General features: G+C 43.0%; 2 protein-coding genes across 2 annotated transcripts; one reads left to right on the forward strand and one right to left on the reverse strand.

Moving 5' to 3' along the window:
• Positions 1–5,726: 5,726 nt before the first annotated feature.
• Positions 5,727–13,436, reverse strand: PAF1 (PAF1 homolog, Paf1/RNA polymerase II complex component). Its single transcript, XM_033955280.1, has 14 exons — positions 12,879–13,436; positions 12,110–12,139; positions 11,763–11,855; positions 11,373–11,494; positions 10,183–10,249; positions 9,456–9,557; positions 9,095–9,200; positions 8,794–8,862; positions 8,538–8,641; positions 8,314–8,430; positions 8,062–8,190; positions 7,081–7,186; positions 6,673–6,757; positions 5,727–6,407 (listed from the first exon to the last, which is right to left on the reverse strand). Exons 1-14 carry the CDS (start codon positions 12,923–12,925, stop codon positions 5,983–5,985), a joined length of 1,602 nt encoding a protein of 533 aa, XP_033811171.1. The 5' UTR covers positions 12,926–13,436; the 3' UTR covers positions 5,727–5,982.
• Positions 13,437–13,490: 54 nt separating this feature from the next.
• On the forward strand, positions 13,491–25,110 carry MED29 (mediator complex subunit 29). The gene is made up of 4 exons (XM_033955281.1): positions 13,491–13,862; positions 14,035–14,093; positions 22,681–22,765; positions 24,428–25,110. The coding sequence occupies exons 1-4, from the start codon at positions 13,536–13,538 to the stop codon at positions 24,656–24,658; spliced, it is 702 nt and encodes a 233-aa protein (XP_033811172.1). The 5' UTR covers positions 13,491–13,535; the 3' UTR covers positions 24,659–25,110.
• Positions 25,111–27,950: the final 2,840 nt, after the last annotated feature.

Here is a 27,950-nt window from a genome sequence, read left to right on the forward strand (position 1 = left end):
GCAGCCAAAATCCATGCAAGACTCACACCCTTAATGGCGAGATCCTAACAAGAACTGAAGCAGAACGAGACTTAGGGGTGATCGTCAGTGAGAACATGAAGACTGCCAATCAAGTGGAGCAAGCTTCATCCAAGGCAAGGCAAATCATAGGTTGCATACGCAGGAGTTTTGTCAGCCGTAAGCCTGAAGTCATTATGCCTTTGTATAGATCCATGGTGAGGCCCCACCTGGAATACTGTGTGCAATTCTGGAGGCCGCATTACCGTAAGGATGTGCTGAGACTGGAGTCGGTCCAGAGAATGGCCACCCAGATGGTCTCGGGACTCAAGGATCTCCCGTACGAGGAACGGCTGGATAAGTTGCAGCTGTACTCACTCGAGGAACGTAGAGAGAGGGGTGACATGATCGAGACATTCAAGTATCTCACGGGCCACATCGAGGTGGAAGAAGATATCTTCTTTTTCAAGGGTCCCGCGGCAACAAGGGGGCATCCGTGGAAAATCAGGGGCGGGAAACTGCACGGGGACACCAGGAAATTCTTTTTCACTGAAAGGGTGGTTGATCGCTGGAATAGTCTTCCACTTCAGGTTATTGAGGCCAGCAGCATGCCTGATTTTAAGGCCAAATGGGATAGACACGTGGGATCTATTCACAGAGAAAGGTAGGGGAGGGTCATTGGGGTGGGCAGATTAGATGGGCCGTGGCCCTTATCTGCCGTCTATTTCTATGTTTCTAAGCTACATTTCTCACCCACTATTTCTAATAGCTTAAAATAGGCCTGAAATTACACCAAGGTTGCAATCTGCGTTTAATGTCAAAATATGTGGGAGATGTAGACAAGCACTGAAATAATGAGCGTAATTTTGAATTAGAAATTTGTTGCTTTCTAATAACTAAATTTTTATTAGGATGAAAAATTAATGTGGTCAAAGAACAGTATGGTTTGGATAAGAGTAACAATGTCAAAAAGACAAATTGTGCTTCACAATCACTTCAAATGCTACTCATCATGCAGCTAGCCTGAGTACAATGCCTTGAATTTGTTGTCAGTATTGGACAACACAGTTTGTGAATAGCAGTATTGCTTCCTGTTGAGGTTGTCATTGTACTTAATGATATCAGATTTATATTTTTTGTACGGTTTGACTTTTTTTTTTTAATCTTTATTCGTTTTCATATCTTACAACAAGTGTGTAATATTCAATCAAAAATAAATTTTTCAAATCACTTGACATTCTTACTTATAATCATCAAAGCATAAAAGAATCCCTCCCCACCCATTCCACCCATTAATAATAAACCAGTTAAAACAAATATCATATATCCCAATCCCACCCTACTTATAACCATATGTAATAAAAAAAAAGGGGGTGGTTAAGGTGTCTGATCATTAGAATATGTAATCAATGGCCCCCAAATCTTTTTAAAATTATTATAATTTCCTTGCTGTATAGCAAGCACTCTCTCAATTTTGTAAGCTGTTGTGAACGGAAAGGCTTAGCGGGCTATAAATAAAATTTTATGTTATGTTATAAAAATATGTTCCTTTGAAACCCACACAGTACCTTTTTTAATGGGCCAATAAAAGATCAAGCAGGGCCTGGTGGATGCAAAAAGTTAATTAAAGCATTGTTGTGTTATGAGATTTCAGAGATATTTCCAATCCACCAATAATTGTACATGCAAGCAACATACTGGCCAATCTGTAGCTTGACAAGTTGAATAAATGAAGGCGCTTTAGTAACATCAGCAACGATAAATGTTTCATCTCCAGATATTCTGCTAACAAATTTTGATTTCATCAATTGGGATAAACTAGTGATTTTCCCAAGTTCCAGCAATTGTATGGTCATTTGCAAACCTGGATTCCTGAATAGGTCTTAATTTCTCAATGTCTTCCTTTGAGATGAATAAGAAGAATCTGACTCCAGTACTATTTTCTTCACAAAAGTTAAATCATTTGAAGTCAAGATCTGATTTTTCAGAGGCCGCTGCAAACTGGCATGTACAGCAAGTCATTATATAGTTCCCCAATACCATGACAAGGTGATTTTCCATGGTTAGTACCAAAAAAATGCCATTCAGCAGAAATTCCAAAGTCTTTGTAATGGCAGCAAAGATTAACACTTTTTTTATTTTGTAATTTTTGTATTGTGCTGCAAATCCATCGCTAAAGTAGTGCAGTGTTTCTCAACTCAGTCCTGGAGTACCCCCTTGCCAGTCAGGTTTTCAGGATATTCACAATGAATATGCATAAACTTGATTTACATACACTGCCTCCATTATATGCACTTTTCTTTCATGCATATTCATTGTGGATATCCTGAAAACCTGACTGGCAAAGGGGTACTCCAGGACAGAAGTAGCGCACTGAAGAAGTAGTGCTGAAGTAGAGCACATTTTTGATTCTAGGAATAAGTTGGTTCTTAAAGACAATTAAAGCTTTACAAAGGCATGAACTGCAACAGTGTCATGCTGCAAGCAGTCACTAATTATGCAGACACTCAAATTCTGAAGTCCTGAGCCAGAACAGAAGTAAAGCATAAAGGGGAAAACACACAGACTATGAAAGGGAGAACAGGGGTCAAGTGAATGTATTAAACTTGCAATTAATCACCAACTAAGGGCTCCTTTTACGAAGCTGCGTTAGGGCATTAATGCGCAGAATAGCGCGCGCTACATTGCCGTGAACGCTAGACGCTAATGGCAGCATTGAGCTGGCGATACTTCTAGCCACGTAGTGCGCGGTGTAGCGCACGGTAATATCCTGTGTGCGCTAAAAACGCTAGCACACCTTAGTAAAAGGAGCCCTAAATGTCCATTTTGATGGGCCATTTACAAGAGCAGGTGAATGCAGTGGATGTTGTACCAGGGGTCTCAAAGTCCCTCCTTGAGGGCCGCAATCCAGTTGGGTTTACAGGATTTCCCCAATGAATATGCGTGAGATCTACGTGCATGCACTGCTTTCAATGCATATTCATTGGGGAAATCCTGAAAACCCGACTTGATTGCGGCCCTCAAGGAGGGACTTTGACATCCCTGATTAGCATGGCAAGCCCAACAAACTTAGATGCACATGCAATTTCACACCTCTAGTTCATTTGCATATTACACAATAGGTTGCCAAAGAAGCCCTATACATGTATACGCATGTGAATAATTCATGCATTTGAGACCTAACTTCTGGCCAAAGCAAGGCCAGGTAAAAAAATTAAACGGAATGGCTTTTGTAGCAACCCAAAAAACATACTCTTTTAAATAATACAAAAAATTATTTAAAATGGATGATATACAGTTGAGAATTTTGCACCTAAACATGGCCAAAATTTGAATAAAGCACTAATATTTCTTTGTGTAATTATTCCCCCTTTTTACTAAACCATGATAGCGGTTATTAGTGCAGGGAACTGCACTGAATGCTCCATGGTGCTCCCGACGCTCATAGAGTTCCTTTGAGTGTCTGAAGCTGCGCGCATTTAGCGCAGCTCCCTGCGTTAATAACCGCTATCACGGTTTAGTAAAAGGAGGGGTATATATTTGCTTCCAATTGGCTTGCAAAGCCTCTGTTCGTGTCATGTGCCATGGCTGCTGGAACAGTTATGACTTCAATCGAAATACAGGTCAGGTGCAATGGAGTCAAAGTAGGCATTAAATTTCTTCTCTAACATTTTTTGCCTACTTTAGTTTACCTCCTGTTAGGAGCCAGCAATGTTACATTCCAAACTTTGCATATTAAGTTAGTAGTAGGGGTTGTTTTAATCCCCAAAATTTCAATTCTCTTGGGGGCTTTGTTGGGATGTAGTGGCTAGACAAACTTGCGATTTTGGGTTATACAGAGTACAGTGCTGAGAGTGACCTACATCACAGTCTGAAACCAATAGAGATCCAGCTGAAAATTTTTATATGGTTTCATTTGAGGCTATAAGGAACATCCACACAAAATTTTATTCAATTTAGAGGAGGTCGAGTGGGGATGATTTTTTAATATTGAAGCAATTGAGATGGAATGACCCTGGTGCTCACCTGTAGCTTAAGAACTAGGGCTAAAAAATAAAAGTGGTAGCGATCAGTGGCATAGTAATGGGCGGTGGCGCCCCCACTGCTTCCTGGCCCCCATTCCACACATGTGCTCTCCCCTCCCCCCCCACACCGGTACCTCTTAATCTTCACAAGTGCAAGTGGCTTCTATAGCATGATCCTCGCACTAGCACTGGATTTACCTCTGATGTCACTTCCTGGCCCCATGACCCAGAAGTGATTCAGAGGGGAACCAGGCTGGAATGAGTAACAGGTAGAATTGTTCGCGCTAGCGAAGATAATACACAGGTATGGAGTGGGTGAGAGGGATGGCGCAAGCGTGGCAGGGCAGAGAAGTATCAGGGCCCCCAACGACTTGGTTCGCATCCCCCTTACTATGTCACTGGACTGTCCAGTTCCCAATCAGGTCAGTGAACCCCCCTATTTCCAAAGTCACACTGCAGACTTCATAGCATACCCTGAAGAAAGCCACAGCATGGTGGCTGAAACGTTGATTTCTACCGGACAAAGACGCAACGAGACCCGGAAACCTGCAACAAGCACAATACCAACTGCGGAAACCCTGGGAGAACATCTAACCCAACTCTACTGGGAGAACATCTTTAAACCTACTACAGACTTTTCCATTTGTAAAACCCATGTATAGGCCACGGCCTATATATGGGGAAATACAGTAAAGCAACCATTTAGTGATATTACAGAGGTAAATCTGATCCAGATCGTGAAGCAAAAAACAGTTTCTGAGAGAATCCTACCAGGCCATAATAAAAGGAGAAAATTTATTGAAAAAAAAAGAATTACTGTGTGAAGAAGTATCCCCAATAGACCAGGGTCTCACAGGGTCAAGATCATCTAAGATAATGAGAATGTTTTAATTGATGATTTGAAATCTAACTGCATTATGTGTTCTAATCCGTAGCATAGCTGACAACAAATTTTGAGAGAGCCTAGGGGTAGAGTGGGTGGGCACAAAATGTCCTCTCCACCTGGATGCTGGCACTTAACACATGCACTACGTGCTGGCTTTGGCTTAGGAACACCTACTACTGAGCCTGGCAGCACGGCATTCTGAGTACTGAAGAAAGTTTTCAGCTAGCAGGGCTTGGGGATCACTACCAGCTACAGCAAGGGTGCACCACTGCTGGGTAGGCCTGAGGCCAATGTGGGTGGGTCTCTGCCCACCTGGGCCCAGCTGTGGCTATACCAATGGTTCCAATAATAAAGTGAAAGCGCAGCAACAGAGGCACAAAAACTGCTGAGATAATTAAAAAATATTAAAAATAATTTAAAGAGAACCCAAAATAGTGTAAGGATCTATTCAGAACCCTCATTAGCCCTTTTGCCCCTAATTTCAGAACCACACCAAGTTAAAAAGAAGATATATATAATTTGGTTACAGCATCCCCCTTTTGTGTACGGGGGTTCCTCTAACATCTATTCCAGTGGTCTTAACTGTTGATCAAGGGAAAAACAATTTGAATTCAACAAGGCTGGAAGTTCACAAAATCTTCTGCATAGAGCCGTTGGTAAATGATACAGCTATATCAATGACTTCTTCCCTCTCTCTTCAGAATGTAAGAAGCCTTGAGCTCACGTTAATACCTCCTCCTCTGGACTTCTATCTCTTTCTCCCACCCAGCCCAGAGCAGCCCCAAGATCTTTCCCTCTGCCCACAATGGAACCAGTGATGTTCAGCAAAATCCCTTTATTTATTGATCTGGAAAGTAACAATATATATATATACACATGAGTCGAGAACATTAAAAAAAAATATACAAATACCAACAAAACCAGAGAACAAAAAAATATTTCACTGTAAAATATGGCTCTTTAAAAAAACCAAGAGCAAGCAAAATGGACAAAGTAAGGAAGAGAGGTTCCCTGCACAGGAAGCTCTGTGCCTCCAAGTCTCTACAGACAACAGTAAGAAAAGCAAGTGGATGTTCAATCACTGTCACTCCCACTGCCCTCCTCACTGGACTCAGACGCCTGTTCACTTCCACTTTGCTCCTCATTTTCCTGATTGGAGTGTTCACTGCCACTGTGGAAGGGGCTCTTTCCACCTTCCTTCTCTTCTTCCTCCTCTTCCTCCTCCTCCTCTTCTTCACTTCGGCTCTCGTCCTCCTCTTCGTCCTCACCACCACTTGCATTCTGCTGCTCCTCTTCTGCCTCGCTGTCATCATCACTGCCAAAGATCTCTTCCTTATCACGAGCAGCACGATCTTCACTCTCAGCTTCACTAGCACTTCTTTCGCCTTCCTTCTCCTCAGGCTCCTCACCCTCTTCTTCTTCTTCTTCGCTCTCGCTGCCTGAACGTTCTCCTGCGCTGGCTTCCTTTTCACTTTCGCTACCCTTCTCCCCTTCATCCTCTGCACACATAAGAGTAGAAAGTGTTTTAGAGTAAGCACAGATCAATACCCACAAAGAAAGGGAGAAAAGCACAGCACCCTCAAACCCAGCATGAGAAAACAAGACAACACCCCAAACCCAAACAAAGGCCAAAACAAGAGGCAGCATCTCAAAACAGAAACTGATATATTACATTCCTCCCCCTTTCTCTCCAGCATACTGCAGAAAGAGAAAATCTCTCTAAATGAGCAAGATTTTAGATTTATTCCTGCTGTATCACCTCACCTGATTCCTGGACCTCTTTGTCCACTTCCATTTCTTCCTCTTCCTCTTCTGGTTCGTGGTTCTCCAGCTGAGCCTTGCGTGCTTCCTGCAATGCAATATATATACTAGTTTGACAATTGATTCCACTCTCCCACCCAGAAGATCCACCACTGATTTCCTGTACCAGCTACCCCATATAGAAGCAGAGGGTTCTCTCTTCATGCTCTCTGTCTCTGCCCTCCCCAAGATTCACAGAGGAGTCACTCTACTTACCCAGCAACCCATAAGTGAAATTAATAGGTGTAGGATGGGAGAAACTCTCACGATCCTCCAGATCTATGGAGATTCTATTTTGCTCTCACCGTAAGCCTTAAGCATGCAGAATCTAGGAGTGCCTGAAAAAGCAATACCCTCTTCTTCCATACATACCTGTGCCTCCAGTTCCTTCTCATTCATGTCTCTGTGCTTCACCACAAGGACAGCGTTGGTACTGGACTGTACTCCAGCCTTAGCTCTACGCTTACTGAGTCGTACCCTGAGAAGAAAAATAGCAAACGCCACTCAGGAAAGAGTCCACAAAGCTATATATATTCTGCACTGCATCCTCAAAGCAGAAATTTCATATCCTCTGCTGCTAATTTTCTGTCTAAATTTCATCTCTAAACCATTGTGATTCCTTCTCCTGCTTCTTCTCCTATTACCATAATCTCTTCTCCCATCATCTCCTGGTATTCATTCTTCCTTCCTACCCTCCCAACTAGCCTTCTACTACATATGTTCCCTTTCCCCAAGAGGTAATTTTCTTTTAAAAGATAATTGGTCAGGGTAGCAGTAGTTTCCCTATTCCATTCCAACTGCAATGGGACAGATTCCAGGTTAGGCACAACAGGTTTTGATTGGCAACCTTAGCACCTTCCATAGCATCCCTCCAGACATTGGGTATCTGCAGCCCCAACAGTTGGTGGGGGCCCCTCCAGCTGTTGAGTATGTGCACCCCAACAGTTGGTGGGGGTGCACATACCCAACAGTGTCGGTCTGGAGGGACTAAAGAAAGCAAATTAGCAGGTAAGATCTAATTTAACTATTTCCCCCATCCTCACTTCCTGATCAGGAACATCACAAACTCAAACATACTATTGCAACATATTTAATAAATACTTGAGAGAGAATTTTATGATGATTCTTACCTTTCCTCTCCCTTTCCAATGAGTTTAATTCATTTCACTTTTTTTATTCTCATTGTAATTCTACCTCCAGCATGGACTTCTGCCTCCCTAGAATTTTATCCCCTAAAACCTCTCCCAGGGCCAATATCCCACCATAATCCTACACCCTAAATCCTGATGCTGCCCCCTCTTACCCCAGGCCTCTGTTTTGTTTAATCGTGCCACCTTCTCCTCTGCCACTCACCTGGTCTCCAGTTCATTGTAATAGACCCCATCCCCCTCTCGGAAGATGAAAAAATAATTCTCTTCATAACCCTTACTGGCCTTGTTCTTCACATTCCAGTTGTACTCCCTGGCAATTTTGTAATCATACCTGAAGATAAAAGAAAGTCCAATTAGGTGACTCCTTCCCTGTTAACTCTGCCTCAGAAACTGCAACCTCAAGAGGTTAAGATTTGCAAGAATGCCAGACACATCCATAGCCAAGTTAACATACATATCATCCGCCAAGTAGTCGAGGCCCTCCTGGAAATCCCTCTTGCGCTTCCTCATGGTCTCATCACCCGGCAAGAAATAAGCGACAAACTGATTTCCTTCTTCATCCATCATTCCCCTGAGGGACAGAGAAAGAGAAAGATGGCTCAGCATGCACGTGATCACTGTGCTGACACCCAGACAGATAAACTGTGGTTTTCATACAAGAGTGGCTGTGCACACTACCTGATCATAGCTTGTGACATCATCTCAAGTGCTGCAAGGCCACTAGTGTCCTTTGGAGCTGGGTCAGAATCAAAGATAACCTGAGCACAGGGGTTAATCCACATCTAGGGAAAACAGAGAAAAATCTCTTCATCTGATGTGCGCTTATGCCGTCCTGCATACCTCTCTGCAGGCTCTAGCCAAGTCGCCCAGAGAGAAGTTAACCAAATAGTCCTGTTATTGATCACTTACAGCACTCCTCCCTCCCCCACCTTACCTTGAAGTCAGGGAATACAGGCATAACATCCAGAGGTGTAACCCGGGGCTTGCTGTAGTGTTGTGCAATCTGGGAATACACAAATGCTAAAAAACGTCAGAAAAGAAAGTAAACAGAAACTATATCACTCTCTTCCCAATCTCCCTAGCACAACAAGATGACAGATCTTATTTACCCTCCCTTTTACATCTAAGACCAAAAAAGGCCACAGGACAGACCCACTCACCCCTCATGTACAGAAAACCAGTCTCAGGCTCCACCCATGTACCCTTCCCTCCAGCTCCAAAAAAGTGTCACTCACAGATTTCTGGGCATCCTCAAAGGTTTTTTCAATAGCAGAGATCTGGCTGTCTCTGTCTTTGTAGATCTCCTCCTCTGTGAACTGTTGTTTGACTGAAACTCCAATTCTAGAGAATAAATATTTAAGAATCACATGTGTTCATAGCAGTCATTCCAGATGTACAAATCACTTTCATTTTCTTCTCTCATTTCCTTCATTCTCTTTAGGCCTGGAACACCATCATTCTTACCTTATCTCTTTTGCCCTTCCTCCCAGCTTCCTCCATCCCCCTCTCCTTTACACAGCCCACTACCAGACTCTCTCCTGGATCTTCCTAACTGCTCTCTCCCAATCCCGCTTTTGACACAGAACTCTGACATACTTGACCTCTGGCTTCTCATTGGAGATGCCATATCGGTTGAATTCGGTGGAGATGTATTCTGTCTTCCTCATCCATGGAACCACTTTGGCATGTTGCTGGGACCTAAACGCAACAAGGAGAAAGGAAAACATGATATGAAGCTGGGGGGCTTGCTTAACTATCACCTGCACTGGAGACTGGCATGCTGTTCTCTGCTGGCACCACAAATTAGGTACCAATGTCATGAAGTAAGAGGCAGGGTTGAAAGAAAGAGGATGCAAGTGTTTCAGGAAGACTGAAGAAATGAGCCCTCACTCAGGGACATGCTGTCTCAGGTGACTTCCCTCGATAGTGGCAGCAGATGGTATTTCAGGCTCTACACAAGTATAGGGAGGTGAAGGATAGGGAAACCTGTCTCAGTCTTTCTTCTTTGTTGCACTCTCTCTTTGGAACTCCCTTCCTCCTATTTGCGGACTGAATCCTCATATTGTAAATTTAAACCAGGACTTCAGAAACCTGTCTTTTATACTAGACTGTTTGGGGATCTCAGGAATCCAGCAACATGATGTGCTCACCTCGTTGGAGCTTTCAAATGGTTTTTTTCCCTCATTTCTTCTCTGTTGAACTTAGAATGTAACTCTCTTTCTACTTCTCTAATCTTTAAGATTGATTTGGAAACTGCTGTGAAGCTCTTGGACTAAGGGCACTATAGCAAATATATGATTAAACTAAATTCCTCTTCTCTTACCTCTTGGAACTGCTGGGTGCCTGAATCTCCTCTTCCAGCAACTTTTCATCTGCTAGGTCCAGAAGAACTTAAAAAAGAAAAGAAAATAAGAAACCAGACCATTTCAGCTAGCACAAAGTACCACTATATAAATTCCAAAATGAAAAGTAAAATATATGATGCAATACAGCCCTAACTGTATTGTACTACTGTCTGGGTGGAAAAGAATTTCCAAGTGTACTTGATATGTTGCTTATTCATACCACATCCTCTGAATGCCAGAAGAAAGCTCTCTTTGGCACAATGCAAGTAGTAAGGCAAACCTTTGTGCTAAATTTGAGAGAAAGATATTATATCCAACATAACTTGAAATAGAGGTGAAGTTCTTTACTATCATGCTGTGTCCAAATCTAATCAATAATATAACCCACAAAAAGAATAATAATATAGATAAACTAAACAAACCAAAAAGAACAAACATAATTAGAGCACTTTTTCACTGGATTTTACATAGTTGTTTAAAGTCCAAGCATGTTTCATGCTTGAGTACCCCGTTGGGTAACACTTGCTCACAACTCTTATTATAGGCTTGTCCTGATTAAACAGGAGTGAATACTGAGGACTTTTACAACTTATTAGCTTAATTTATCACATTTATTTAAATTGCATCTTCGGTCCAGTGTTTTGAATCTGTGTCATTTGGCACACGTGCCCCTTCCAGTGACAATATACTATTAGAGGAAATTTTTTGTTTAGTGTCCAAATCTAACCCATTTGGAAGCACTGGCCTGAATTTTCATCTCAAGTTTAGTGATGTTAATTGAAGGTTTCTGTTGACATCAGAGCCTTACGGTTCTCAATTTCACATATACACGTATCAGAAGAGCAACAATGAAAGAGGACATTTGTAGCTTTCATTATACCAAACTATGTAAGTTGTTCCCAATGCAAAAATTACCCTCAAAGAAAGCAGGTACATATTTTCTTAGGCAGCAATAAAGGCAAAACTAGCCATGTGGCTTTGTTTTCATTATGGCAATGAAGCCTTAAGGTTAAAGTTGCCGGCAGGGTTTGCCAAAAGGTGCATAAACTGATTTAGTTTATCTATATATGCACATAAACATACATTATATATCTCAACATAAATAAATATATGCACATACTATCTTTCTCTCCTGTTTTGATACAATGATGCCTAGCTACATCCTTACCATTTGGGTCAATGCGATATGTGTCTGGATTGATCAGATCAATAGTAACTCCAAGATCAGGCTCAGTCAGCAGATCATGTTTATGCTGTTTCTCCAGTGAAGTAGCTTTATACTGTACAAATCTGAGAAAATAGAGAGAAATGAAGATAACACAGCTGTCACTAAGCAGCTTCTCATGGGGACTGGAACAAGGGAGTTATGGAGACCCAGCTGTCACCAAGGAATTTCTTACAGCGACTCAACAGAGAGTGAAGGAGGCCCAGCTGTCTCTAAGCAGCTTCTAACAATGATTGAACAGAGTAAGCAAAGTAGACCTAGCTATCACTGACAAGATCCTGAAGGCAATTGGAGGCTTTTACTTTTCATAGCACTGTCACATGATTACCTTACCTGTTCTGATCGAAGGGGTATGTAATGAACTTTGGATCAAATGGAATATCAGGAAGACTATTGCAGTATTTTACTCGACAGACAACTCCTGATCTGAAACACATAAAAAAGTTTAAAAAAAACTTCAATTAGAAGTGAATAGGCTACAACAAATGTTCCTGAGGTGAGTAGTAAGTTTTGCAGACAACTGGGTTTTCATGCCTGCTACTGATGTAGCACTAATACATCCCAGACGCACAATTTAGCCAGGTTATATTTTGATACCGGTACAGGCTGTGGACAATAGTATTCTAATGACAGGCAGATGAAAAGCAGCAGCATAAGACAGCAGTCCCATTAGTCACTACCTTTCTGGCAGCGTTCGGTGAGCATTAGGTCTGTAAAGAAACACATAGAAGACATCAATTATGTTAAGAAATCCTAGAAGCATACTCTTTCAGAATGACAATGTTAAATTGTGTAAAAGACAAACAGCTTCCTACTCAAAGCCAAGCAGAACTCCAGCATGAACAAAAATGCATGCACAAACCATAGATTCAGAGCACAAATGTGCATGTCACCACCTCTATAAACATGCGTATCTGCACTATGGATTACAGTCTAATATTAAAGAGTTGTTCCTAACTTCCTAGTATAATCAGTTGCTGTCAGACCCCAAGATCTGTGAGCTTTGTATGTCTACTGAGTACCTCTTTCTATCCTATCTGAAACAAAGCTTTCAGGGTAAAATCACTGGGAAATCAGCTGGTGCAAAGCAGATGAGCATAAAAGTAGCATGATCCCCTGGTGACATCACATGGAATAAGTGTTGCACACGAGATGTCAAATTTCTGATATGAAGAAAGGTTACCTTCAAAAGCTAATTGAAAAATGCATTGTTAGTGCAATAAAAATGTATCACCTCATTTCATTTATATTTCTATAAATATACTTAGTAGGCAAACTAAAGTATGATGTCAAAGCATAAGCCTCTATTTTTAAAAAAACGACCTATGGCATCACATGGCGTCATTGGTTACAGATCTTGTAACAGACCCCAAACACATGGATCAAAGATCTAAATCTTCTCCCGGTAGGAACCGAGAGAACCTCATTAACAACATGAAGCCCCGGTACCTGTGTCCATCTTCCCTCTGTGCCTGGGTCTGTATAGTAGGTGCCATGGCCAACCAATGGACGCGGCCTTCCCCTCTACCTTAAACGGGGATGCAACTCGTCTCAACTCCGCACGCAGTAAACTGGGGGGCCTCCGCGCTAGGAGCTGTCCAATCTAATGCCTGGTTGCAATACTCGCAGCAAACATCAAGAGGGGCTGGTGCAGAGCTCTAGGGCTATTGGAATCAAAACATCGAATTTCCGCGGGCACTCTGTTATAACTGTTGAGCAAAAAAAGTGTTGCTTTCCATTTCAAGTCTGTTATAAAAATTGTCGAGTTTTGATAAAGGCGCTACGGAGAGTTGCTGGGGACTTCAGCACAAGAGCATGACGGGAGTTGTGGTTTTCTCTGTCGGTCGACAAATGAGTTTAATTAAGAAATTGGGCTTTTTGTAATATAGTTTTGAATCATTCTTTCGACTTATGGTAATGGTTATTAGATCAAACTCCGAGTCAAGTGCTAGTAAAGAAAGCAGAACAGTCCATAGTATTTGGTTTTTTTTTAATTAGTAAAACCACCGACGAGCAAGCTCTGGAAGTCACGTGATTTGTTCCGGCGCTTCAAAACGTCGTTTCCGTGTAGCACGTGGGGCTGGTAAATGATAGAGAGAATGGCCAATGGACGTGATCATTATGGCTAGCTCGTCTCCGAACTCGTCCAATCCGAGCGCCGGACGGGCTGAGGGCGGGCGCCAAGAACCGGAAGCGAGGGAGATGGCGGCTCCTCAGCCCCTGGGTTCTGTTCAGGTTTCAGCCCCGGCGCCACCGCCTCCTCCTCCTCCCCCGCCGGTCTCGGCCCTAGCCTTCATGGCGCAATCCATGCCTTCACAGATGGCTCAGGTCCAGGGCTCGCAGGCCGCGGTATCGCAGCAACAGCAACAGCAGGACTTCGACCCAGTACAGAAATACAGAATGCTAATCCCACAGTTGAAAGAGAGTCTGCAGGTGAGACCATCGCCCCCTAAACTCCCGACGTAATTCTCTCGTCTCTGGCTTGTAGGCTCTCAATGGAGTGTGCTCATCAGTATGAGAAGTGCTTTCTACATTCGGCAAGGGCTACGTATAACTAGCCTGAATCTGCGTCCAAAAGTGGTAACTGGGTGATCTTGCTTTTCAGAATCTAATGAAGGTTGCAGAGGAGAATGTAATGCAGAACATGAACATTGATAATGGACAGTGAGTATCTGCACTCCCTGGTGTACACGGAAAGACAATCGACGAAGTATGAAAAGTGATGAGTCAGCTGTTTGGTAGCTAGATTGTAATACGGTACTAAAAAAAAATAAAATTATAGAGTTTTATGTATTTTGAGTGTAGAAATTCAGGGAAGTAGCAGAGATTTGGGTAAGGCATATTCAAAGAACAGGAAATAGATACCTGTTGATCACGCCCGGTATCTACATTTACTATTTTTTTTAAAAGGATTTTTGTTTTCTCAAATATTTAAATGATATAAGGTAAATGAAATAACATATGTAGAACCAGGATTTTTCTTAAACTCATTTTATATGCAAGACAGCCTCCCCCTCCCCCCCCACCCCCAAAGATCCATGAGCAGTCTCATAAAAGGGTATCTTATGTCTTCACCATGTGAGCGTGACTAACCTGTTACTTGGTTTTGACCAGACTTTTTTAAACTTCTACTAAATGTCACTAATTAATCATTACTGCAGGATTTCATCCTATGCAAATCGCTTCTTTTATCCTAACAGGAAAAAGACAGGCTGATTTATGTTTGATAATTACAAGGTAACAAAACATGACAATGTTGCAGTCATGTTAAGGTGTATGTGGAGAGAGACATGATGGAAGAAGGAAAGCCTAGGGGGAGTTGGAGAGCTGGAAAGGTTCTCTTTGGGGTTGGCTGTTTACACAGTTTATACTTAACTGGAGAGACTTTAAAGCATGTTATTTGGTAATTACCGACATCACTGCGCTAATAAAAAAAAAAATTACATAGAAAAAAGGAAGTGATTTTGCTTTTGTGCAGTTTGTTGCTAACTTCTCTGGAAGATTACCGACAGTGAATGTGGCCCAAACGAGGGCTACCAAACTGGTGTATGATCTGCATCAGAAAGCCTCTAAAATGCAGTTTTTGATTTAATATTGTAAGTCACTTGCTGCATGAGATTCACAGAAGTACAGTAGACTCTCAGCTATCTGGCACCCATGGACATTGATGGATGCCAGATAACTGTAGTTTCTGGTTGCTTGAAAGTTACTGTAAAAATAGTTTTGTTTCTCTTCCCACCTCACTGTCATCCCCCCACCCTCACTTGTAGGTCCAGCATCTGTTCTTCCCTTCTTTCTGGGTCGCTTTCTCTTCCCCCTCCCTCTCTCCATTCCTGAAGCAGCAGAACTGGTCTTGACAACCCCCCCTTCCCTCCCTCACCTGAAGCAGTAGCAGCAGCTGACAAGCAGAGGAAGTGCTGGTAAATAGGCAGCTTCTGGCTAGCCCCGGCAGGGCCTTTCCTCTGCTGCTGGGGCTGGAGGAAGGAGGGATGTGTGTGTTGGGTCAGGAAGTTGTCTGAGGAGCACAGGAGACCTTCTTTTTTTGGGGGGCCAACAATTTTTTTCTGGTTTTTTGAGAGTGCCAGTTAACTGAGAGTGTACTGTAATTGATTACGGGGGTCCTTTTACTAAGGTATGCTAATAAATGGGCTTGGTGCATGGGTCTTCCTCATGCACTAAGCCCATTTCCCATATGGCTATACAAAAGTCATTCCAGTGCACTAGGGGTGGTATGCTGAACTATGGGGATTGTCCATCTATGCTCATGAGCATACTGAAGAAGATGTCAAATTTGTCAATCAATCACAGCTTTTCAATTCCTCCATGGTCTCTACTGCCCCTTTCAGTTTTTCCTTCTGCAGGAGCATGAAGATATTTTTCTGATCTACTCCAGTTATTGTTTTGCCGTACCTTTTTTTGGTTTTTCGGGTTTGCACTCTTTTATGAGACTTCAAAGGACTGCTGTGCCTGCTTGGAGAGGAGCAGACATTTAGTCTGCAGCTGGCAGGTGTATCCTTCTGAGACCTGTACAGTTAGCCTGCTGAAGATATGTGGAGCTTATGGTTCTGGGCCCTCAGCACTTGCTCGCTTCCTTGACTTGGTCAGGAACTTGAGCGCAGGTTGTTAGACATCAATCTTTTGGGGTGTTCAGGATGTTGGCTGTAGTTTTGATCCCTTCCCCCCCCCCCCCTCTTTTCTGTGTCTCGCAGCTCGGAAGGGGGGAATAGAGGATCAATTCGACTACAGTCCAACTGACAGACTGGACATCTCAGCGTGGCAGCTGACAGGCAGTTTTGAGGCAGACAACCCTTCCAGATCCAGCTACACTTTAAGTGAGTTGAAACAGGTTTCAGCACCATTTCACCTGCATATGGCTTGTGAGTAAAGGCTGTGACAGCATATGGGGGGAGGTTCTTGAAAATTGTGTTTTGACTCTGCATTTCGGTCTATGGTCCTCCCTCCTCTCAAATCCTATTCTTAAGTTTTTGGTCTGCCTTGAAGTGTTTATTTTAGTGCCAAAACACTGCCACAGTGGCCATCTTGGATTTCCTGATTTTTATTTTTCCTAAGTTCTCAAACTTCTTCAAAACACCTTGTTCTTGTTCAAAATTGATGGGGGTGGCATTCTCATACCCTAATACCCCTTTATCATACCTTATTTGTACTGGATGGGCAGCTGGAGAGCACCCTTGCGCTACTTGGCATGGGATGGAGGGGTGAGAGCTTCAGGCTTAGCCCCTCCACAGGCTTCTAGGGCTGCGGAAAGGCAGATGGCCCCGTCAGGTGGAATGAAACACCTTCTGGAGCCCCTGGACAGCAGCCCTGTTCCCAGGCCTCTAGGGCTGCAGAAAGGCAGATGGCTCATTCAGGTGGAATGAAACACCACCTAGAGCCCCTGGACAGCGGCCCTGTGCCTAATAAAGAACATAGATTCTTCACAGCTCAAGAAAAGATGTTTGATCCACTCTATGTGACAAGGAGTGTTGCCCCCTCAGGCCTTTATCCCAGAGTTCATTAATCTCCTCTAGCAGGCTTATGCCAGGTCTGGTCCACTTTCGAGCACTTCTTCCCTGAGAGCGGAGGCTGTTCTGGTCTCCGATGGTCCATTGGACAGGGACTCGGAGAACAATGGGTTAAATTTAATCCCTTTACTTTCTCAAAGTGAGGTTTCCCTGGTGAGTGAACAGCCTCCCATCTAGAGGACCAGGAGGCAATATTGACCATAAACCATGGAGAGGATCCCTCTGCTTTGCTGGAGATCAATACCAAGTCTCTTTGAGAATCCAAGTTGGATTCTCTGCAAACCCCATCCAAGATTTGTGCTGGGAAAATCGAGGCAAACAAGTGCCATCTCGCTACTGAGAGTTACACTGGCTCCTGATTGAAAGCAGGGTACACTTCAAGATCTTGTTGCTGACACAAAAACACTCATCTCTCAGAACTGCTATATCCAGCAGCCAGACTAAATTACCGTATACCAACACAGCGGTTGCCCGTGTCCCTGCAACAAGTGCCACTGTAGGCAGGAAGAAGCAGCCCAGCAGGGCAGTCCTGGAGAGAGCAAGTAGGGAGAGAGGGGACATGGTCTGGGAGAAAGGGGAGGGATGCTACTTTTGGGTCCTCAGTAATACGACTCATCTTTTCCACTCTAAATTTGGGGCCTGCTTAGGCACATCCTTATGATTCAACATAACATCCCTAAAAAGAGATTAGATTCTTAACCTTGGTAATCTTTTCCAGTAGATAGGGATGGTATTACTGACACACCTCCTTCATCGCTGCCCAGCAATTTATCTGATGCACCTGCTTTCTGACTTAAGCTTCATGGTCAGTTCCATAGCTAAGATTTCAGACTATTGGATTATGAAGTGTCTGTATAGGATTACAAGGGAAGAATGATTAAGCTCCATAAATGTTCAGGCTGTTTGTTTCTTGTGTAAATTGCATTCATTTTCCTCTCAGAGGCTTGTTAATGTTTTAATATTGCTGTTTCTTCAGTGATTGTTTTATGTTCATCCAAGCAGATAAACACTTGGTATCGGGGAATTCCCTGTACCCCTCTTCTCCTGTAGGCTTTTGCCAGCTTTGGTTCGAACTGAAGGGGGCAGCAGAGACCGTGGAGAAGGAGGAGGAGATGAATAGCTGTGATTGACATCTTCTGCAATATGCTCGTGAGCACAGATTGACAACCCCTGTGGTTCAGCATATGCCTATCTACTGGAAAAGATATTGTCAATGTAAGAACCTAATCTCCTTTTTTTTTTTTCTGTTTGTTGAATTTCTGTCTGTTTACTAATGTTAGCATTAGAGTGTGTCAAACAGTACAACAAAAGGCAAGGGAGATGTCCTTTCAACTAAAAATACAGTCTTGATTTTGAAAATAATGTTAGCATTAGTGTAGGGCCATTTAAAAAAAAATTATTGTGGGAGCACTGACTGCCTCGTATTTAGGAGGTGCTAAGGGCTCCAACATTAACCAGTTAGCGTGTTTTTGATGAGCTTGTAGTAGCTGAATATCACTTCCACGTCCATTTTTCACCCTTAACATGCCCCCTTCAAAAAAGAAAAACAACCCTCATACACAGATGGCAAAATTAATTCAGAATGCATTAGTACATTTGCAATAGGTAATTTTTTCCTCTGTTAAGCACGCAGTAGTTTAGTAAAAGGGCCTCTTTATTCTTAGGTGTGAGGTGGGTAGTTATTTAATCATTTCCAAGGACACTAACTTGCCTAAAGTGACCTTAGTAATATGAGACACCAATAAAGTAAAATGTATCTTATGACATTAACTGCAAGAACAGACATACACCAATGTCCCAGACAATCAAAAAGATAACTGGTTAAGCCATTTGTTTTGTGGCCTAAGTACAAATAATCAATCATAAATGAACAAAAGACCCGGCGTGGATAACCAAAACAGTGAAGGAAGCGATAGGCAATAAGAAAAAATCATTCAAGAAATGGAAAAAGGACAAAACTGAGGGGAACTGGAAAGAGCACAAGAAGCATCAAAAAGAATGTCACCGTGAGGTTCGGAAAGCCAAAAGAGAGTATGAAGAGAGGCTAACCAGGGAAGCAAGAAATTTCAAACCATTCTTCAGATATGTTAAAGGGAAGCAGCCGGCTAGAGAGGAAGTGGGACCGCTGGACGACGGAGACAGGAAGGGAGTGGTGAAGGAGGAGAAGGTAGTGGCAGAAAGGCTTAACATATTCTTCTCGTCTGTATTTACAAACGAAAACACGTCCAACATACCGGAACCTGAGCAATTCTTCAACGGAAGTCAGGCAGAAAAATTAACATCCATAGAAGTGAGCCTTGAGGACGTTCGTAGGCAGATAGAAAAACTAAAAACTGACAAATCCCCGGGTCCGGATGGCATACATCCAAGGGTTCTGAAGGAATTAAAGGAGGAGATAGCGGAACTACTGCAGCAAATTTGCAACTTAGCCCTGAAAACAGGCGAGATCCCGGAAGATTGGAAGATAGCCAACGTTACGCCCATCTTTAAAAAGGGATCAAGAGGTGACCCGGGAAACTACAGGCCGGTGAGCCTGACTTCGGTTCCGGGGAAAATGGCAGAAGCACTGATAAAAGAAAACATCGATCAACATTTTGAAAAACATGAACTTCTGATAACCAGCCAGCATGGTTTCTGCAAGGGAAGATCGTGCCTAACGAACTTATTGCACTTCTTCGAAGGGATCAACAAACGGATGGACAAAGGAGACCCCATAGACATCATATATCTAGATTTCCAAAAAGCCTTTGACAAGGTGCCCCATGAACGTCTACTTCGGAAACTGAAGAACCATGGGGTGGAAGGAGACGTACATAGATGGATCAGAAACTGGTTGGAGGGTAGAAAACAAAGGGTAGGAGTGAAGGGTCACTACTCCGACTGGAGGAGGGTCACGAGTGGTGTCCCGCAGGGCTCGGTGCTCGGGCCGCTGCTATTTAATATCTTCATAAATGATCTAGAAACGGGGACGAAGTGCGAGAAAATAAAATTTGCGGACAACACCAAACTATTTAATGGAGCTCGGACTACAGAGGACTGCGAAAAGTTGCAAAGGGACTTGAACAAATTAGAAGAATGGGCGGTGAAATGGCAGATGAAGTTCAACATTGAGAAATGTAAAGTATTACATGTGGGGAGCAGAAACTCGAGGTACAACTATACAATGGGAGGGATGTTATTGAATAAGAGTACCCAGGAAAGGGACTTGGGGGTAATGGTGGACATGACAATGAAGCCGTCGGCACAGTGTGCAGCGGCCGCTAAGAGAGCGAATAGAATGCTTGGTATAATCAAAAAGGGTATTACAGCCAGAACGAAAGAAGTTATCCTGCCGTTGTATCGGGCGATGATGCGCCCGCATTTGGAGTACTGCGTCCAATATTGGTCGCCGTATCTTAAGAAGGATATGGCGTTAGTCGAGAGGGTTCAAAGGAGAGCAACACGTCTGATAATAGGTATGGAAAACCTGACATATTCTGAGAGATTGGAGAAGTTGGGTCTCTTTTCCCTGGAGAAGAGGAGACTTAGAGGGGATATGATAGAGACTTACAAGATCATGAAGGGCATAGAGAGAGTAGAGAGGGACAGATTCTTCAAACTTTCGAAAAATAAGAGAACAAGAGGGCATTCGGAAAAGTTGAAAGGGGACAGATTCAAAACAAATGCTAGGAAGTTCTTCTTTACCCAACGTGTGGTGGACACCTGGAATGCGCTTCCAGAGGACGTTATAAGGCAGAGTACGGTACTGGGGTTCAAGAAAGGATTGGACAAATTCCTACTGGAAATGGGGATAGAGGGGTATAGATAGAAGATTACTGCACAGGTCCTGGACCTGTTGGGCCGCCGCGTGAGCGGACTGCTGGGCACGATGGACCTCGGGTCTGACCCAGCAGAGGCATTTCTTATGTTCTTATGTTCTTAACCTTCAAAGGCAGTTTGTTTGAGACAAGATTTCCTGGTATGTACAGGCTGAATCCTTGAAAGCAGGACTCCCTTAACAGCACTCTTAAGGAAACAAACAAGCAGGAATGTAAGTGTCAATAGTTGATACCACCCCCCTGAAAGATTTGATAAGATATGGGCAAATACCTGGAAAGTATCAATAGTACATAAGATTTAAGCATATTTAATGGTAACATAATAAAGGGGGAAAAAAAAACTAGTTATTTTGTCCAGACTGCTATGGATACATCCCATCTAGTAACATAGTAAATAACGGCAGATAAAGACCCAAATGGTCCATCCAGTCTGCCCAAACATATACTTTCTGATTTAATTTAAATCATTCTTTTTCTTAGATATTTCTGGGCCAGAAACCCAGAGCTCTGCCCAGTACTGTGTCTAGGTTCCATCTACTGGAGTCTCCATTAAAACTTACTCTGTCAAAGCGCACTGCCAGATTTGTTATATAAGCAGATCTATTTTGTCGTCTTTGTATTTCACAGTCTTATGTGGAAGAGCATACAACACCCTCACTTAATTCTCTTCAGCCACCTACCTTTCCCTTACTTTAGCACAAAACTCTGAATAATCTAAATAGCCAGCAACCCTAATGTGGCTATGGGCCAAGCTTCTGTCCTTGTAGGTAGCTTATCGGATAAAGCTGGCTATGTGAGTGCCTGCATTTCCACTAGATTTTCTTTTTTTAAGTTTCAGACTTTTATTAAACCAAATATAATACAATAAAAATCATATTCAGTACACCATGATAGCATAGATGAATACACAATTAACATTTCACAATTGGTTCCGCCAATGACATACTGTCACTTTTCAATACATGGCCAAATGGTCTCCCTTACCATCTAAAGGGACCAAACTGAGCGAAAATACAATAGAATTCCCAAATTATACCATTTTCAATCCCATCCCCTAATCCCTCCCTCCCAACAACCATTCTGTGCCTGTGGAGGCAAGTGTGTGGAAATAGAGTAGGACCGAGCAGAGAAAAACATCAAGGTATTATGATATCATGGACTGAAACCTTTCACACCAAGCATTCTGTTATATCCCTTCCAGATTCCATATGCTAGGTGTTCAATCCCAACCCGCATTCTGGGTGTTGCAGAAATATACATCTTTTCTGAACACAAGCTGCACTCCCCCTAGTGTTAGAATCAGTTTAAATTTCTGCAAGTAGTCCAAGCAGAAGTCTTTTGCTGTTGCTCTTCTTCAGAGAGGAAAAGTCTTATTTTGTTTATATCACAGAGCCACCATGGGGTTGGAGAGGTTGTAACCCTATACTTCTGCTAAGACTGAGGGGTCCTTTTATTAACGTGCACATTTAGCGGTTAGCGTACCTTAATAAAAGGACCCCTAAGTATCTTAATAAAGAATGCGGCCTTCGGTTTAGTCTATATTTTAGATTTCGGCCCCTTATGTGATTGAGTTTGATGCCCCATACAAACTTATCTTGGATAAGGAGTCATAATCTACAAGCAGTCAACCTCTTTGGAGGTTCATCCTTGACAGTGTGAACAGGAATAACTGGGCAGAATGGGTGGACTGGTTAGTCATCTTCTGCTCTCTCACACTGGTCCAGCAGCTCGGTGATTAATGAACATAAGAGTGTCGGATGCTCTGTTGTAGAGACTGCCTGTAAGAGCACTGTGGTTTTTTGTTTAGGATGAGGAGAAAGGTGCGAGATGTCTCCTCCTTTACCGCCTCGTAGCTCTGTCTAGGTTGAGGGAGAATTGATGTTGCGTCTCAGTGTCTTGTCTCCTTTTTAGGAAAAGCGCAGATGGTGTAGTGCAGCGCTTTGATAAAAGCTTGGAGGAGTTTTACGCACTCTGCGATCAGCTGGAGCTGTGCTTGGTGAGTATTTTGCTGTTGTAAAACAGTGGTTTCAGCATGATATTACGAGGATCTTGTTTTCCCATTCATCTCAAGACCCAATAGTTCTTTAATGTGGTTCATAGACAACGGCGCAAAAGACAAAAGCGCGCACCGACAATTGAGCGCAGCGCGCGCCGCTCTAAATTACAGTTTTTAGGGGCTCCGATGGGGGGTTTTGTTGGGGAACCCCCCCAGTTTACTTAATAGACATCGCGCCGGCGTTAGGGGGGGTTTGGGGGTTGTAACCTTCCACATTTTACTGTAAACTGAACTTTTTCCCTAAAAACAGGAAAAAAGTGAAGTTTTCAGTAAAATGTGGGGGGTTACAACCCCCCACACCCACCACAACGCCCCCACAATACGGCGTGATGTCTATTAAGTAAAGTGGGGGGGTTCCCCCCCTCGCCCCCCCCCCCCCCCCCGTCGGAGCGCTAAAAACAGTAATTTAGAGCGGCGCGCGCTGCGCTCAATTGTCTGGGCACACCTTTGTCCCGGTGCGATTTTGACCTGACACCCTTTAATGTGTCTGCTGGTGCAATTTTCTGCTCGCACGTAGTACATAGGAGTTAAAACTATGGGAACATGCATCTACGGAGCATGTCTAAGTTTCGAGTTTATTTGACATTTGAGTCGCTTAATCGTATTAGAAAGCGATGAACAAGTCTAAAAATAATACATCAATAAATACAAATACACAACTTCAATACAAATAACACATACACAACACTTAAGGAAAACAGGACCAAAAGGAAAGAAGGGAAAGAAATACAATGTATGTTAGTAAATGAGACAGATAGGGGAAGATTTGAAATTATTCTTCAGTGTTATGTTTAAAAAAAAAACATTGGTTCTAGCTTTCAGAGCATTTTATGGCATGGCTCCTAAGTATGTATCTTAGAAGTTACCACTTCATTTTCCTGAGCAGTCATTACAGTCTCTGAGCAAGAGGTGTTTCATTTTACCTTCTGCCAGATCTTTGCGAATGCAATGTGCTCATTCTCACTCTTTGGTTTGGCTATGAAATTGAATTCTTCTTGCATTGAGATATGTTGATGACCTCCTGGGATGGTGTAAGGCTGTAAAAAACGTATTATTTTAGACTTGTACAAGTGGAAGAGAATCTAGTAAGCTGAAATTTCTAGTGTGTTTTTATGTTTTGATTAATCTGTTGTATGTCTTTATTTTTCTGAATGTTGTTTTGTAACTCATTCTGGGCACTGTCAGGAGGATGGGCTTAATAATTGAATGAAAAATACATTTATTTTTTATAGCATCCTAGGCTGTGACAACACACATGTATGAGATCTTACAATCTAAGCAGGTACTTGTGATGACCTTGAAGTTATCAAGACTCAAGTATCAGTAGCAGAATTTGAATCTCCCGATTCCCGGTCCATTGTTCTGTGACATTATTTATGCTTTCTTGAATGTCACTCTCTTATGCCTTCCAGGGAGAGACTGGAAGTCTGGGAGTGTATTCCTATAATATATTCACCAGGAAAGTACAGCAACCCTGAAAAATTTAGTCGGCAATGCACAAGCCCATGCTGTCACAGTACAGGAGCCTTGCTTATGACTGTTGTAGGAGCCGTATCTTTCTTCTCACATTGACATACGTATGTTGTGTGTTCTACTTCTCAGAGGCTGGCCTACGAATGCCTGTCGCAGAGTTTTGACAGTACAAAGCATTCCCCGACCCTAGTCCCAACAGCCACCAAACCAGATGCAGTGCAGGCAGAGAGCCTTCCCTACACCCAGTACCTGAGCATGATCAAATCGCAGATCTCCTGTGCCAAGGACATCCACAATGCCCTGCTGGAATGCTCTAAAAAGATCACCGGCAAGGCTCCACCAAACCAGGGGGGCCTGTGACCAGACTGGAAGCAATGTAAACAAACTTCATGGCCTCTGTGACTGATCAGAAGCAGGGAAAGAAGAACTATGTCTATCTCAAGAGCTGCTTAGGCAGACTTCCTATGCCTAAGAATGACAAGGGACTAGTCAGAAGCAAGTGGAGAGAGGCTTCCTCAAGTTTGGCGAGGATAGCACCTAATGGTTCGCTATTTTTTCTACAGTTGGACACCAAAATCTATGAAGAAATTACTAGTATCGTGTTATCAGAAGGTAATGAGCAGACTGACTCTTTTTCATCTTGAAATGACATTGGAGTAGGTTTCTTCATGCGGTTGGGGGAGAAGGATGTGAGCTCTTGAATTTTTAGTTTTTGTTTCAGGCAGCTACCCTGTATGTATAATTAATAACCTGTGTGCACATTTGTTAATAAAAACTGCTGGCATTCCTGGCTCAGCAAGACTTATTCAGTTTGTAAGGATCATGCCATGGTATTTATTCAGAGCTGTGGAAGCTGCCTCAGGCGAGTTTATGTATAGAAAATGTTTAATGTTAATACAATCCTGTTTCATAAGAATGGTAGACTGGGGGAGGTACCCCCTGGTAGGTCATCTGGGTTGCTCTTGCCACCAGGCAGAATCCACTGCAGCTGAGCCATCTCAGACAGATATGGGTCTAATCTGCAGGCTGGCTACATTGCAAGCTTGCCGATGCTGCAGTTTGTTGGTCAAGTACAGCAGTGAAAGCTATCTTGTCTTGGTGTGTAGGGAAAAAAATTTGAGAAACAGGCAATTAGTCACTTAATCCGGACCAGTGATCACAGAAGAATTTATGTGTGCTAATTGCATCCTTGTATGCCCTGCATTTTAAAGTTACACCCTGAGCAAAAGCAGGGAAGAACCTCAAGTCCACTGCAGGCTAGAGTGCTTTTACTTCTTTTCTGGCTGAATGTGGTGCTAGTGTAAAATGACTGACTGTAGCTGTCTCACTCTTTGTTTAGTACTTCTCCATCCCTTGGCAATGAGACTTCTTGCTATGACGTATATTTGCCTTGCAGAGATTTTCTGGAATGTGGTGGGGGTTGGCAGACTGTGTAGGAACAGGCTGTACTTTCTACTAGCTTCCTCCCCCCCCCCCCCAGTCTTCCTCCCGCTCCTTTGAGAAAAGTTTTTTGTTCTGGATGTAACTTGGCCCTCTGTCCAGCTGTGGTTATTAACTTGAGGAATGCTTTTCTTAGCCTTTTAAAAAGAAAAGCAGATGTTTCTGGAAGACTTCCTGTTCTTCTGCCTTAAAAGGGAAGCCACACGTCGACATACCAGTGGGATAGAATTTCTTTTCTGACGCAAGTTGCTCTTTCCGTGTTGTATTGATGGGGAGTTTCCTTTCCAACAACAGCAGCTTCCAGGGAATTCCTCCTCATTTGGCAAAGAACCTCTAGTGCTTTTATATAATGGTTATCTCGCATAAGTCATGCATGTGACAGTAGATTTTGGCAATGCACATTCCCAAAGATCCAGGTGCCATGTAACACGTGGGGCAGCCTGTTACATACATGAAGTGAAAAAAGCTGCATCACTTGCTTTTTTTTTTCTGTCAGAGGGTGGGATTTCCTGGCAAAAGAATTATATGTTCGGATTCTGGTCCGGTGGTAGGGGAAATTTATCCTTGTGTGTTTACATACCCTTCTCCCTTGTTTCAACCCTTGCTTTCCTCTTGCTGCTTTAACAGAGCACAGTATGTTCTGTTCTATGTGGAAGTTTGTCCTTGGGGGTTTTTTTTTGCTTGTTACTGAGGCAAAATCAACATAACTGAAGTGGCAAAGCATGAAATCCTGAAACCTTTTTGAGTACCCAGGCAAGGAAAGTGAAAGAGTGCTGCTGAGAAGCCAAATAAATGTCTAGGAGCCAAACAAAGGGAGGCAGGTGAGGAAAGGCAGCCAGTAGAGGCAGAAAAGACTGTGACTAAAGCAGTGGTCTCAAACTCGCGGCCCACCAGATACTATTTTGAGACCCTCGGTACATTACCATTGTTCTGGAGCGTTGCCTGGCTCACTGCTGTAAACCTCACACAAGCGTTTTCCTGCGTCTGTACGCGATTGTGAGGTGGAGTGGCGAGGACAATCGCGTACAGATGCAGGAAAACGCTTGCGTGAGGTTACAGCAGTGAGGCGGGCAACGTTCCAGAACGTAAAGTAACCATTGGAGGCAGTGCAGTTTGTGTATGTAATCTCGTGAAATTCGACACCTCTCCTGGCATTGACTGCTTGATGCAAGATGGCGGTTGTGTCCAGTGCTGGAGGAGGTGAGAGCTGAAGGCGGTTGCAGACGCAACTACCGGACACTTAAGGCACAAGTTTTCCAGGTACAAATTGGATAGTGATTCTCCCCTCTACAAAAAAAGCCTAGATGACTACATCAACCTTGTCTCTTGCAGTTGATACTTTAGATTAGAATCTAAATCACAATTTTGCACGAGGTAAAACTCTTTATAGTTTATAAATCTTTCCTTAATTGCTTCTGATAATTTCAGCTATACACAGCTGAAAGCAGTGCAACATGCAGAAAGTGAAAAACTAGCTAAACTTCACTTTCTGCATGTTGCACTGCTTTCAGCTGTGTATAGCTGAACTGATCAGAAGCGATTAAGGAAAGATTTATAAACTATAACGAGTTTTACCTCATGCAAAGTTGTCATTTCTTTAATAAGACATTAACTATTTTTTCTGTGGCCCTCAAGTACCTACAAATCCAAAATGTGGTCTTGCAAAGGGTTTGAGTTTGAAACCGCTGGACTAAAGGGTAATAGATCATAGACTATAGGTAAGATGTTGCTGTGAGAATGCAGAGCTCAGTGGGGAGCTTAATGAGGCATTGCATGGAGACATCATTAAGGTCATAGTGTCTTTGAACCATGTGGCCAGAAAGATGAGAGAGGTTGTGGCAAAGGACAGTAACGTAGAAATATAGAAACATGATGGCAGATAAAGGCCAAATGGCCCATCCAGTCTGCCCATCTGTAGCATCCACTATCTCCTCTCCCTATTGGCTAAGGCTCTTAACATTTGCATCTCCTCATCCTATAGGCTAAGGCTCTTTACACCTGCATTGTGAGGTCATAGAGCTGCCCATCTACAGTAACCATTATTTCTTCCTCTCTCTAAGAGATCCCATGTGCCTCTTCCAGGCTTTTTTGAATTCAGACACAGTCCTTGTCTCCACTACCTCTACCAGGAGACTGTTCTATGCATCTACCACCCTTTCTGTAAAAAAAAGTATTTCCTTAGATTACTCCTGAGCCTATCGCCTCTTAACTT

This window comes from Geotrypetes seraphini, chromosome 8 (assembly GCF_902459505.1).
Source record: "Geotrypetes seraphini chromosome 8, aGeoSer1.1, whole genome shotgun sequence".
Lineage (NCBI taxonomy): Eukaryota > Metazoa > Chordata > Amphibia > Gymnophiona > Dermophiidae > Geotrypetes > Geotrypetes seraphini.